The sequence below is a fragment of the Tupaia chinensis genome, unplaced genomic scaffold (assembly GCF_000334495.1).
Source record: "Tupaia chinensis unplaced genomic scaffold, TupChi_1.0 Scaffold000047_1, whole genome shotgun sequence".
NCBI lineage: Eukaryota > Metazoa > Chordata > Mammalia > Scandentia > Tupaiidae > Tupaia > Tupaia belangeri.
Genome location: NW_006159505.1, coordinates 3,565,991 through 3,580,231, shown reverse-complemented (window position 1 = coordinate 3,580,231; position 14,241 = coordinate 3,565,991). Strand labels below are relative to the sequence as shown.

The window sequence follows — 14,241 nt, the reverse complement described above, 5'->3', positions numbered from 1 at the left end:
TTTCCTTTTTTTTTTTTTTTTTTTTTTTTTAAGATTTTTGCTATAGGGTGTGTGCGCTTGCTGGAGAGACAGAGAGACAGAAAGGGAGAAATCACAGAAAGGGAGAAATCACCACCACCACCACCACCCAAGGGGAGATGGCAATGCTGCAATCCCTTCTCCTCCATTCTCCTCTCAAGATTTTGGGCACGCATGCACACACGCACGCACACACAGCTGCACACACTCCTGGCGTGAGTTTTAAGCCGTCGAGTCCAGAATTTGAACCGTGGTTGACTACATGGGAGTGCAGTGAAGTAATTGCTGTGCCATCTGCTGGTTCCAAAAGGGGCTATTTATTTTAGCTGGCATAAGTTGAATAATTTTCTTCTTATTTTTTTAAACATGCCTTGTTTTGTACATATTAAAACATATATTCTGCTTTTCATTTGATTTATCTAGGCTTAACCAGAAATTGCAATTAATTTGCCTATAGTTCTTTATAATCTTCATAGATTTCTAGTTTATTAAAATCATAGTGATTAAAAGATTTTAGTAACAAAGTATAGTAATAATTTTATCATTTGAGTCAAAAATATATCATAATTATGACTACATAGATAACTTTATAAGTTATATTTTTATAAAGTTTTGTAACATCAACATCTAATTTAGTATCTTACTATTTAATAGTGGAGAATCTGAGTTTAAAGTTGATTTTAAATGCCTGCCTTAATAATTGTTTAGCTCTTTTTGCCACATGAATTTACTTATATTTAACCCATCATGATTCCTTATTCATTTTTCTCTAACCTACAAGCTTTTTAAGAACCTGTAGGTTAGTACTAGTTGTTACATTTATAATAGGAATGGACACCTTAGGCTCTACTCTAGTAGCTATGCAGTTAAACATTAGGAGGTATACTCAGTAACCTAATTGTAGTAATATCTAGTGGGTCATTTTTATATTTAGCTATCTGTAAAAAAAAAAAAAAATATATATATATATATGTACACACACACACACACACACACACATATTTTTTTTTGGGGGGGGGGCTGGCCCCATAGTGGTGTACTTAAGTGCAGTGCATGGGGAACTGGATCCCACATGGTGGACCACAGTTCAAATCCTGGCCTCTGCAACTTGAAAACACTTGTGTGTTCATGCCTAAAATCTTGATGGAGAAGGCAGGGAAAAGGATTGCAGCATGATCTGGCCCGTTGGAAGGTGCTTTCTTGCTCCCTCTGGCTGACACACTTGCCCTCTTGAAATTTAAAAAAAAAAAAAGGAATATTGTTTTTCTTTATAGCTATAACTAAATTGTTATTAGTAGTATCATTAACCCACCCAACACAATTATTTTGTAGTTAGATGGTATAGGCTTTAGAGTTAGACCAACCTGATTCCAGTCTTTCTGAATCTCCAGTACTATTTAAAAGAATTATTTACTTAATTTTTATTTATTATTATTATTATTTTCTTTTAATTTGATGAGAGAAAGAGAAAGTGAGAAAGCAAGCCGTCAGATCTGGGACTCGAACAGCAGTTGGCCATGCGGGAGCCCAGCACCTTAATTACCAGACCACCTGCCAGCCTCTCTCCAGTACTACTGATAGCTCTTCTCGAAATCATGTCTTCATCTGTATACATGCTGATTATAATACAAGCAGTAAGGATGCTGCAGTGAACAATCTTGTAGGAACACAGTCTTTATTCATGTGAGGATACTGCGGTAGAAAGAGAAATCTGTGAGCCAAACACCATGTGCACTTTAAAACTGGACAGATCACTCTGAGAAGACGGTCCTGGTTTACTCAGTGTGAGACGATGCCATGTCCCTGCAAATGTAAAAAGCCCATCCGGGTTTTTGCTGTTCTAGAAAAATGAGAACCCTGACCTGTCTCTCTGACCTGTCAAATCTGGTGATATCTTAGACACTAGAATCATTGGCTAGAATCCCAGATATTGTTTTGATTTTTCTCTAGTAACTATTGATATTTTTATGTAGGTTGTGTATTTGTTAATATGTGCCATTTATAAAATGGAAACTAATCGAGTCTTCTAAGTTATACATGATTTTCTTGTGATTTTAAAAAGCAGTTGCTCATTTTGAATTGCAGAGATTTAAGCAGGTAGTTAGTAGCCATTAAAACATTTTTTTTTTAAATTTATAAGAGAGAAGGGTGGAGCAATGAAAGGAGAGGAAAAGGAATTGAGATACAGATTTTTTTCTTTTTGAGAGAGATTTTTGCTATAGGACATGTGCGCTTGCCGGAGAGATTGAGACAGAAAGACAGAAAGTGAGAAATCATCCCCCAGGGTGGATAGCCATGCCACAGTCCTTTCTCCTACATTGTCTTTAATTTTGGGCACACACGCACAAGTGCCTGGCCTGAGTTTTAAGCTGCTGTGTCCAGGACTCGAACTGCAGTCAACTACATGGTAATCCGGTGATGTAACCATTATACCATTTGCTGGTCCCGAGATTCAGATTTTTGACAGGGTCTTTTAAGGCTGTGATCCTCCTGCCCCTGTCTCCCAGTTAGCTAGGACAAGCAGGCCCGCACCAGTTTAGGTTTACGTTGGGCTTAAAGCCGAACCTGGGCTCCAGCATGGCCTCAGCCTCCCAGTGTGTGACTGAGCCCTGATAGTCATATTTTGATGGCATTTCATTTTAAATGCTGTAACAATTACAGATGCATAAACCCCCTCGACAGGACCTGGCTCCCTTGAGGACTTAGTAAATGGTAGGTATCGTTTCTAGTATAGTTACTAGCTATACAGGAAGTGCCACCATGGAACTTATAGCAAACACCGAGCCTTGTAATATTTGCCGATTGGCCTCTGAAAAAAACTTAATATTAGGACTCCATTTACAGTTCTGACTAGGTTTCGTTTTTTGTTTAGAATCCCAAAACAAAAGAGCAGATTGAAAATCTGTTACGGAATGGGATGAACAAGGAGCTGCGAGATCGTCTCTGTTGCCGGATGACCTTCGGGACAGCAGGCCTTCGCTCTGCCATGGGCGCAGGGTTTTGCTATATCAATGACCTCACAGTAATACAGTCTACACAGGTGAGCACGGAAAAGTATGATATGTGTATTTTTTTTTCACTCTCTTTTCAGCTTTATAAATTAAGTAGTGCCTTTCTAGTGGAAAACAAAAAGCTTTATTTCCAGGAAGGTATTCTCCTATAAGAAAACAATTGTAGACTAAATTGCAACTTTTGATCTTGCCCAAGATGGATCTTAGAAGTCATTTGTGTGTCTCCACAATCACAGACTCATTTTCTGATTCAGAGTTAATTTGGCTGACATCGTTAACTTCTTGAGAGTATTACTTTGTATTTGAAACCAAAGAATGGATCTTGACATACCCAATTAGCACATTTATGAAGGTTAACCAGAGAATTTGGAAAATAGTTTTGAAATATTTCCCTTTAACATGGTTTCTCATATCCATATGAGAATTTTTTTTCTTTCTTTTTTTTTTTTTTTTTTTGCTATGGGGCACTCGGATTTGCTGGAAAAAGAAAAAGGGAGTAAAAGAGAGAGAGGGAGGGGAAGTGAGAAACCATCCCCTGAGGGTACAATCTCTTCTCCACTCTCCTCTTAGGGGAAAAGGTATTTGAAAAGTCAATTTCTGTAGGAGTGAAAATTTTTTTGAAGTTTATTTATATATTTCTTCCATGAGAGAGAGACAGAAAGAGAGGTACCCCAGGGGAATCCTTGTCTGTGACCTGCCCCCAGGCTCAACCAGCCTGGACTTCAGGCACACACATGTACACTTGGCATGTACAGGAGACCCTGGGACATCAACGCGGGCCCTTCCCATGTGGGTTCAGCACTGCGGATCACTGTGTTAATGCTGTACCACTGCAGCTGGCCTTCCTGTTATTTATATTTTTTAAGACTCAGTCTCACTGTCATGATTCTCCTGCCTCAGCCTCCCTTGTGTTTGAAACCAAGAAATGGATCTTGACATATCTAATTAACACATTTATTAATATTAACCAGAGAATTTGGAAAATGTAGTTGAAATATTTCCCTTTAACATGGTTTTTCATATCCATATGAGAATTTTCTTTTTTTTGCTGTGGGGTACTTGGACTTGCCAGAGAAAGTGTAAGAGAGTAAAAGAGAGAGGGGGAGAGGTGAGAAACCATCCCCGGTGGATCCAGTCCCTACTCCACTCTCCTCTTGGGGGGAAAGGTATTTTCCTGAGTAGCTGAGACCACAGGGATGCCTCATGGCATCCAGCTTTCAGGTCTGTCCAGAGTCAAATTCAGGCCTCTTATGTGGCCTCCACTGTGGAGTAGCAGTGTCTTAACAGTGCATGCCACCGCTGTTGGGCCAGAAGTGCGATTTTTTTTTTTTTTTTAAGAGAGATTTTTGCTATAGGGTACATGTGCTTGCCAGAGAGACTGAGGGGCAGAAAGTGAGAAATCCCCCCTGAGGGGATGGCTATGCCACAATCCCTTCTACTCCATTTTCCTCAGAATTTTGTGCATGCACGCACATGTGCCCAGTGCGAGTTTTAAGTCTCCAAGTCCGAGACTCAAACCATGGTCGACTACATGGGAATCCAGGAATATAACCATTACACCATCTGTTGGTCCCCAGAAGTGCAAATTTTTATAGGCGTTGGGATTCTGCTGTGCAAAGTGGAAAGGCCAAGTGGATTGTTAAGCCCTACCCCTTTTTAGACTCTAAATAGAGGAGGCTAAGATGAATTCTTGGAAGAGGGAATAATGCATCACCATTAGAAATAAGTTGGCAAAGCCAGCCAGTTTAGGCTATAGTAAGTACACACAAGCATATACCCTCTCTGTCTCATAGGGAGCAGACCAGGAGAAATAATTGCCCTTGAAAGGCCCTGCCCTAGAAGTCACTGGGCCTCACTTGGTCCTACCACATACTTACTGAGCAGTGTCCGCCATAGAGGAGGTTTCGCTAAATCGTTGTATCTTTGTTTTAGTTGAAGGTATAGCCTCGGGCAAGTCATTAAATGGAGACTCAGTTTTATTCTGTCTCCTGTTTTCTAAAAGAAATATAGAAAAGCAGAGTAGAAAATAGAAATGGTATCTGTATTTCTTTATTTTCATCTGTTACAAGGATGAAAGCTTCCCTTTGTTTTGTGAAAGCAATATTTTTTTGGAGAGTTTTTTTTTTTGTTGTTGTTGTTATAGGGTGCGTGGAAAGCAATTTTTAAGGACTGTAACAATATAAAGTATTACTGTTAGAGATGAAACTATTAAAGATAGGTAAGTGGGTTTAGCTTATTGTGATGTTTTCGATATGAAATACTTCATTTCATTTTTGCGGGGGGGTCATGCTTGATTGCAAATTTTCCTATTCAATAATCTTTTTTCTTTCCTGTGAGATTTCAAAGCTAAAGAATTACAAATGGGATCAGTCATCTTAAGAGATGTTCCAGATCTAGCCTGTGATCTGGTAATTTAGACGGCTGGATCCCTGTGGTCGTCTATACTGTGCGAGTCCTGGACCCAGTGGCTTGAGAAACAAGCCAGACATGTGAGCATGTGTGCCCAGAATTCTGAAGGGAGGGAGAAATGGAGGAGAAGGGATTGCAGCATACAAATTCCTCATCGCGTGTGCTTTCTCTCCTCTTCCCTTTCTTTCTGGGGAGCATACACGCTCTCTAGCAAACTTGGAAAGAAAAAAAAAGAAAGAAATCTTCCAGTGGAGAACTATGTTGCTAATTAAAAATATTTGTGTCATAACCAGGTCAGATCTTCTAGTTAGCTCCAATCCTGCTATTTAGAAGGGGCCTAAGGTGATCCAAATTCTGTTCTCTAGCACCTTGTGTCAAGAAGAGTTTGTTTTGGCTTATTTAAAATATAGCTTACTGACTCTCATGTCCCATCTGTTTTTTAATGTTTTATGTATTGTATAGGACTGTGGTATTTAATGTGTCTAAAAACCCAGGAAATGTTTGTTATCTCCCATTCGTGGATGGAGCAGTGTTGCCCCTCCATTAGTAAACATAAGTGTAAAAGCAAAAGCCAGTTCCCTTGGAGCCAGTAAGCTGCACCACCAACATAAAAATAAGAGCTCTAAGTTGTAAAAATCACAAACATTGGTCAGGAACTAATCTTTTGTGTTTATTTGCTTCAGGGGATGTACAAATACCTTGAGAGATGTTTTTCAGACTTCAAGCAGAGAGGCTTTGTTGTTGGGTATGACACTCGGGGTCAAGTAACCAGCAGCTGCAGCAGCCAGAGGTGCCGTGTTCATTGTTTCAGAGGTTACATTGGGGTGGAATAAGACAGCTAAAAGAAAGTTCTTCTGTGCCCAGCAGGATTTCTGAAACGGGAGACGATCAAATAGAAATGTGGTCACTTGATAGTGTTTATTTTAGAGATGAAATAGAAGGAAAAGCATTTCAAGGATAAGCTTTAGATTTTTACAAAGAAGTAAAATGTCAGTACTTAGAGTTTATATTTAGAATGACGTCATAGCTTATAATTTTATTATTTCAGATAGGAGTAATTATGTAGCTTGCATTTTCTCATTATAGTCCTATTTGATTCATTTTAGGAAATGTTTATAAATTGTGATATAGTGATACCTTTTTTCAGAGAGTAATTATGCATATTGGGTTTATCAGAGTCTCTTATTTCACTTTCCTCCATTCTTCTTGCCTTTTACAGTCTTATTTCTTAGTAAAGGGGTCATCAAGTGATGAATGAGGGAAAAGAAAGAAATTGGAATAGCAATTCTATTCATTGTTAAGCTCCTCTTTAAAAAGTCTTATTTACTTAACCTTTTTTAAGTTGGATAATCAGTGGTTATAAGAATTTGTTGCATTATTTACATTTTTACATTATTACTATATTATATTTAGATGTATTATTCTATATATTTAGAATAACTGTAACAAGAAATATTTGTTATATGAAAGATTGTTTTTTTAACCAATCAGGTGAGCTGACTAAGTGAAATCTCTCGCTCTCTCTCGCTTTTAGGCTTGCTAAACTCACAGCTGCAGTCCTGCTGGCTAAAGATGTTCCTGTGTACCTCTTCTCAAGATATGTTCCTACACCTTTTGTAGTAAGTGTGTTGTGTTAGTGATCATACAGTTTGCTGCTCTTGAACAGATTTCTTAAATCAACTGGGATTCAAAGTTTTGGCACGTATCTAGTTCTGTTTTGAGTGATATAAGGGACCAGAGAAAGGAAAACAAATTGTGCTTCATGTTTGTTTTATTCAAAAACATTTGTCGGGACCAGCAGATGGCATAATGGTTATGTCACTGGACTCCCACATAGTCGACCGTGGTTCGAGTCCCAGACCTGGTGACTTAAACTCACACCGGGCACATGTGCACATGTGCTCAAAATCCCAAGAGGAGAATGGAGGAGAAGGGATGGCAGCGTGGCCTTCCCCCAGTGATTTCTCACTTTCTGTCTTTCTGTCTCTCTCTGTCTCTTTGGCTAGTTCACATGCCCTATAGCAAAAATCTCTCCAAAACAAAACAAAACAAAAAAACCATTTGTTGAACCACACAGAGCTATATGGTATAGCCAGTCACTTGATGATCGTGTATATGACCCCTCATTGACCATAATGTCATACTGCCAAGATAATGGCTGTACATTATTATGAAGCAGAATCACAAAAGAAGATTCAATAAATGTAAGAGAACTGCCTATGAAGCCATATCTCCAGACACCAATGAAATAAAAATAAAAAATACAAAGCCTCATGTGTTTAGAACTTTAAAAATACTTACTTGGGGGTCAGATGTGGAATAGCAGTAAAACATGACACTCTGTGAGGCAATTCCTCATCAAAGTGTTCTCAGTTTATGTCCAGAGACCTCCCTGGGTATGCTGGGCACAAACTTGCCCTTGATCTCAGTGTCATGACTCAGTTAGGAGTGCGCTTCTGTCTGTCTGTCTGTCTCTTGCTTGCTCATGGAAAAACATAAACTTTAAGAACCCCACATGGATTAAAATAATTCATGGATTAAAATAAAAATAATAAGGAAAATTAGAAACTACAGGTAGTCTAGGAGCTGGCAGGTGTCATGGTGGTTAAGGATGCTGGACTCCCACATGGCCGACCATAGTTTGGGTCCCGGACTGGGCAGCTAGCTTTCTTGCTTTCCCTTTCTCTCTTTCACTCTGTCCCTCTCTGGTCAAATTAAAATAATAAATAAATATACTTATATACTTTATAAGTATATAAAAGTTAAATGTAAAAAAAGATAGAAAGAAACTGCAGGCAGTCTTTGCATGGTGGTTCTGGGCTATATAAGCAAAAACCGTGCAAAAGGATCTTAATAATCCATGGGGAAAACTACAGTGTCCCTAACCTTTACATTTTCTTTGTCAAAACATTAAAACCAACTTCACTCTTGATTAAAAATAAATAAGGAAAAGGAAAAAAAAAGTTAAAACTAATATTTATTTAGTTCATAGTAACTGGAAACATTGAGAACTAAACTATTTTCTTTCTTTATAACAAACTTATCAAGCGTATGAACAGAGCTGGCCTCGTGTCATGTAACCTAAAAGACAAGCAAGCATCTTTTGTATGCCTTGGCGGATTCGTTATATACCTGTCTAAGTTTGGGTCAGCTTCCAGCATTTATCCTTTGTTAATTTCAGTGTTGAGAGCTATCTCTGAGAGTTAATTAATGTGAAGTTTTTCACTGGTGTCACTTCCTCTTGCTCATTCTCATCCTTTCATCACATGTTCTTATATTCATCTGTTTGTATGTTCATATGTTAGTTCTGTGTTTGCTCGCCTTCTCTAAGCTCCTCCAGTTGCATAGCTAGGATCTCTTGAATGGTAGCAGTATTCCTAGTTATTTTTTCTTTAACTCCATTGATAACTCAATTCAAATTTCCTCTCCACCATTATCACTTTTATTTCTTTGCTGCATTTTTATCTTTGTTGGCTAGGTGCCTCTTTTGAGGATCATCTTTATAAACAATGACTGACATGGATCTCTCTCTAGGAGACAAAAGAGGCAACACAACTGTATGCTTCACTGTTGTGTGAGAGCAGGGTAAGAGATGCACAGTGACCGTCACTCACAGGCTTTAGAAGAGTAACTGGGGCTTGCCCCATGACCTAGTAGTTAAGGGAACTAGGTTACACGTGACCAACTACAGCTTGGATCCCATCCTGAGTAGCTTGAAAAACACATCAAGTGCACATGTGTGTGGGTCCAAAATACCTAAGTAGAGAAATGGAGGAGAAAGGATTGTGGCATGAGTATAACCCGTTGTGGGAGTGCTTTCTCTCTCTCCTTATGCCTGCTGGCAATTAGGGGAAAAAAAGGCAATGCAATGGGTCACTGACTGTTCATTCTTCTATACATAGTGTTTGTGGACTGACAAGCTAGCAGCCAAGTTTGTACTTGATGCAGTTACAGTTAATACCCCAACTGAAATTGGAACGTGTTGGTGGGAAACTGACTCTATTTCACAAAATCATGGTATCAGAAATTTGTGGATATTGGAATCATGTAAAGCAAGGACTATGTGTATGTATTTATTTATTTTTAAATATATTTTATTTAACTTTACTGATTTATCTATTTATTTTAATTTGACCAGAAAGGGGGAGAGAGAGAAAGAGAGGGAGAGAGAGAAAGTGAGAAAGCAAGCCACCAGGTCTGGGACTTGAACTGTAGTCGGCCATGTGGGAGTCCAGCTCCCTCAATCACCGTGCCACCTGTTGGCCCCAGACTATGTGTATTTAAAATTGAGCGATAATGAGAACATAGCAGAAATTATGGGATATAACTAAAAGCACTATTTAAAAAGAAATTTATAGTCTAAACAAATAGGGGAAAAAAAGATGAAAAATAATTAGCTAAGCCTTTAACTTAGTATGTTCATGCTAAGACAAAATAAATCCAAATAAAGTAAAGGAAGGAAATAGTTAAATTATGCAGAAAAAAGTTAAGTAAATAGAAAGTAGAGTATCAATGAAAGCAGAAGTTAGAACTCTGAAGAGGCTCAAAATAGGCACAAAACTCTGAAAGGAGTGTTTAAAGAAAAAAGAGAGGAGGCACAAAGAAAAAAATTAAAAGTGGGCATAATCAATACAGTATAGATTTCACAGTTTTCTGAACAGTGTAATGAAAGTAAATGTGAAAGCTTAGATGAGTTGGCCAGAATCCTGGCATAATAATTAATAAATCCAAACTGGTAAAAGGGTAACTGCAGAGGCTACCCTAGCAGAGATGAGGCTCATGGGAGGATCCTGGGATTATGTCCTAAGGTCTCCCTGTACACAGGAGGGACACATGCATGGCCCATGGTCCTAGCTAGTTAATGCTTGGATGGATTATCGTGTGAAGACCCTGTTGGAGGGCAATCTCTGTCTATCTTTGTCTCTCTGCCCGTTTGTCTCTTTCTCTCTGTCTCTCTCATATAGAAGAAATAATGAATAAACTTAAGAAAAAAACCTGCTAAGAAACAGAAAACCTAAATAGAATTGTAGTCATTAAAGTAATTGACAATTTTTTAAAAAGATCTTCTCATATTAAAAATACTAGATTTAGATGATTTTATAGACAAGTCTCTAAAGTGTTCTAGTAATTTATCAGAAATATTTTGAGTGACTTAAATAACTGAAGAAATTGCTAAACAGTTAACTCTAACAATGAACAGAAACCAGGGAGGATCCGGAAACCTAGACCGTTTTTGTAGGATTCTGCTACTGGGCATCCAGTTGCAACAACCATCGATCCCAGTGTGTTGGCCTAACTCTCTTAATGAGGTTGGTTGACTCTAGCTGAGAAGGAAGATATTTGTAGCAACAATTCCAGATTCACAACCTCTGTCACTATAATTTTGAGTCAAAGTCAGTCTTCTTTGACTAGCTATAGCAGTATTTTGGAGAGGGAAAGACTCTTGACCAGGCTTGGTTTATGAACCAGTCTCCTAACCATACGAGGGAAATGGGTTACTATGAGTCAAGTGCCCACCCCACCATAGTTAGGAAAAGAGAAGCAGGATTCTCTAGAAGGATGGTAGAAGGAACAGAGGAAACATCCTAGGCAGAAAATATTAGCTACTATAGAGAACAAGCAAAATCTCACCTGGAAAGAAACTTTGAGAGAGAAGATGATGAGTTGACCCTTACATGATATAAAACCAGAGTGTATACATAAAGATTTTCTCACCAGAAGACAAGAGACCTAGGTTTTTAGCTTTGAATCTTTTTTAAAAAATAATTATTTTATTTAAATTTATTTATTTATTTATTTACTTACTTTAATTTGATCAGAGAGGGACAGAATGAGAGAAAGGGAGAGGAGAAAGTAAGCTGCCTAACTCAGAACTCGAATTGTAGTCAGCCATGTGGGAGTCCAGCACCCTTAACTACCATGCCACCTGCCAGCCCCACCTTTGAATCTTTTACGTAATGGTTGTATAATAGGATAAACCTTGGTGTAAAATGTGATGGCTTGAATGGTTTTAAATTTACTTCCAATGGTAGTGGTTTGCATTCACTGTTCATATCTCCAGGATCTAGGGGAGTATCTGGCATATAGTAGGTATTCATTAAATATTGTTAGAAGAGCAGAAGAATAAGAAATGCTTATATAACTAAGTGAAGAGAGTCTTGGGGGGAAAGCCAGTTAATCTTAACAGTTAGTTGGTTACTGAACCCCATGTTTTAGAAGCAGAACCACCCAATCAAACTGGAGTTGATGAGGTTTTATGTCCTTTATACCAAATGTCTCTTCCTGGTACCTAATCAAAGTCACTCTCAGATGAACATTGTCTTTTGACTATTCTCATACTCGAATGTATGAGCAGCTGTGAAGCAAAATGGACTCACGGTGCTTTGTGTTACTTTGCTCTTTAGCCATACGCAGTCAAGGAGCTCAAAGCAGTTGCAGGTGTGATGATTACTGCATCTCACAACCGCAAGGAAGACAACGGGTACAAGGTAAACCATGGACTCTGAAATGTGCTTGTGTTATACTTCTTCTTTCATTCAAATAATATGTGCTGAATATACTTTTACACTGGGAAGCAAGAATTTGGAGACAGAAAGATAACATTGAGACTGGCCCTCAGAGAAGGGGTATGGCTGATGCCCTTACTACTCAGTATGTCCAGTTACAGAAGTCTCATTAGTTTTTTGTTTGTTTTGGGCTGGCGGGTGCTCATCGGAGAAAGAAAGAGAGAAAGCACCCCCTCACAGGGGGTGATTGCACTGCAGTCCTGTCATGATTTTGGGCATGCACGCACACACACCTGGCGTATTTTTCAAGCCACTGTATCTGAAACTTGAACCATGCAGTCAACCATGTGAGATCCAGCCACCAAACTACCACACCACCACCTGACCCTCTTCATTGATCTTTTTACTTTGAATTGCCCTTGAGTTCTTCATCCCATTCCAAATTCACCCTCTCTACCATTTCAGAAATAAAGTTATATTGTACTTAGAGCTTAGAGAATGGGTGGGAGTTTAAAAGAAGAGAGCCAAGGAAATAGTACCTTGACCTTTTTTTCTCTCCCTTTGACCTTGTGCCTGGGCTCCCTATTGGTCAGAGGATCCTTTGATGTTTCTGCCTGTGTGGCAGAAAGAGTGAAGAGGTGAGAAGTAGCTCTGCAGGGGTAAATGTTACAGAAACTAACACAGCACAGTGTTGAGCCAGTATTTGGGGCTTCTGGATGATACATCCATGTTTTTATATTTATTTTTCTTCTTGAGTTGGAAAACACACCGAGCTCTTTTTTACTGTGAAAAAGAAGATCTAATATTAATTTAAGATTTGGGCCCTGGCTAGCTAAGTGAGTGGTGTATCATTCACAGCGACAGGGAAGAAGCATGATTAATTCTGTTTTGGATACACTATGTTGAAGTATTTGCAGGTCAACCAGGTAGCAATGTCTTATAGGCAGTTTGAGATCCATAGTTATATAGATATATAAAAATGTGTAGCTCAGGGGAGGAATCTGGGCTGAAGTTATAGTTTGGGGTCACCATACGTATTAGCACATGTATGTGTATTTGAAAGTCTTTTAGTTGAATGAGCCGCCCAGGAACAGTATAGGATAGAAAGAAAGGAGGTCTAGAATGGACACCTAGGGAGTATCAGCTGTAAGGGAAGAGAAGAAGAGGAACTGGAGAGAGAAGAACCAGAAAAGATTGGTATCATAAAAATGAGAGGGATAAGAGCTGTAAGGAGCCAGAAGCCAAATGTCAAAGAAAGCTAAGAACCCACATCTCCTTTCTGGGCATCAGATGCCATACCCAGCTGTCTGCGTGATATCTATTGGGATGTCTAACAGACATCTCAAAATTAATGTCTCAGACAGACGTCTTTATTCCCCCACAGCCTGCCACAGACACACCTGAAAGTGGTCCCCCCTGATTTTCCCATCTCTGTAAAGTAACATTACTGCATACCATACAAAACCAAAGATCATTCATTTAATTACTCCCTTCCCCTAATATTTAATCTACTAACAGGTTCTACAGATTTTATACATTGAAAACATGCTGATGACGTTTACCTGTGTTAAATCCTCCACCATCACCATTCTAAATTGTTGTCCTTGGTCTGAACCACAGCATCCGAGCTGGTCTCTTCCCTGTTTCTATAGTTCTCCCCTGCAGTCCATTCTACACAAAGTAGCCAGCTGATCTTTTAAAACATAAGTAAGGGGCCCAGCAGGTGGGATGGTGGTTAAGGGCATTGGACTCCCACATGGCCGACTGTGGTTCGAGCCCCGGACCTGGCAGCTTACTTTCTCACTTTCTCTCTCTCTCTCTCTCTGTCTTTCTCTTGCTCTGTCCCGCTGTGGTCTAATTAAATTAAGTAAATAAAATTAAATAAAGTAATTCTTTAAAAAAGAAAAAAGAAAAGTCATGATGCATTAAAATAAATAAATAAATAAGTAAAACATGCCACTTTCCTGCTTGAGACTGGCCCTCAGAGAAGGGGTATGGCTGATGCCCTTACTACTCAGTATGTCCAGTTACAGAAGTCTCATTAGTTTTTTGTTTGTTTTGGGCTGGCGGGTGCTCATCGGAGAAAGAAAGAGAGAAAGCACCCCCTCACAGGGGGTGATTGCACTGCAGTCCTGTCATGATTTTGGGCATGCACGCACACACACCTGGCGTATTTTTCAAGCCACTGTATCTGAAACTTGAACCATGCAGTCAACCATGTGAGATCCAGCCACCAAACTACCACACCACCACCTGACCCTCTTCATTGATCTTTTTACTTTGAATTGCCCTTGAGT

At 39.1% G+C, this 14,241-nt stretch overlaps 1 protein-coding gene across 4 annotated transcripts in view; it reads left to right on the top strand.

Moving 5' to 3' along the window:
* Window positions 1-14,241, top strand: part of PGM2L1 (phosphoglucomutase 2 like 1) — a 61,620-nt gene that overhangs the window by 26,429 nt on the left and 20,950 nt on the right. For 2 of the 4 annotated variants that reach the window (XM_006140985.3, XM_006140986.3), the window contains exons 2-5: window positions 2,891-3,058; window positions 6,122-6,228; window positions 6,973-7,057; window positions 11,843-11,926. In XM_006140985.3, the coding sequence (XP_006141047.1) occupies window positions 2,891-3,058; window positions 6,122-6,228; window positions 6,973-7,057; window positions 11,843-11,926 (444 nt within the window). Of the gene's footprint in view, window positions 1-2,890; window positions 3,059-5,203; window positions 5,519-6,121; window positions 6,229-6,970; window positions 7,058-9,340; window positions 9,504-11,842; window positions 11,927-14,241 lie in introns of those variants that run through there. The other 2 variants (XM_027774150.1, XM_027774153.1) reach the window with 2 other exon arrangements.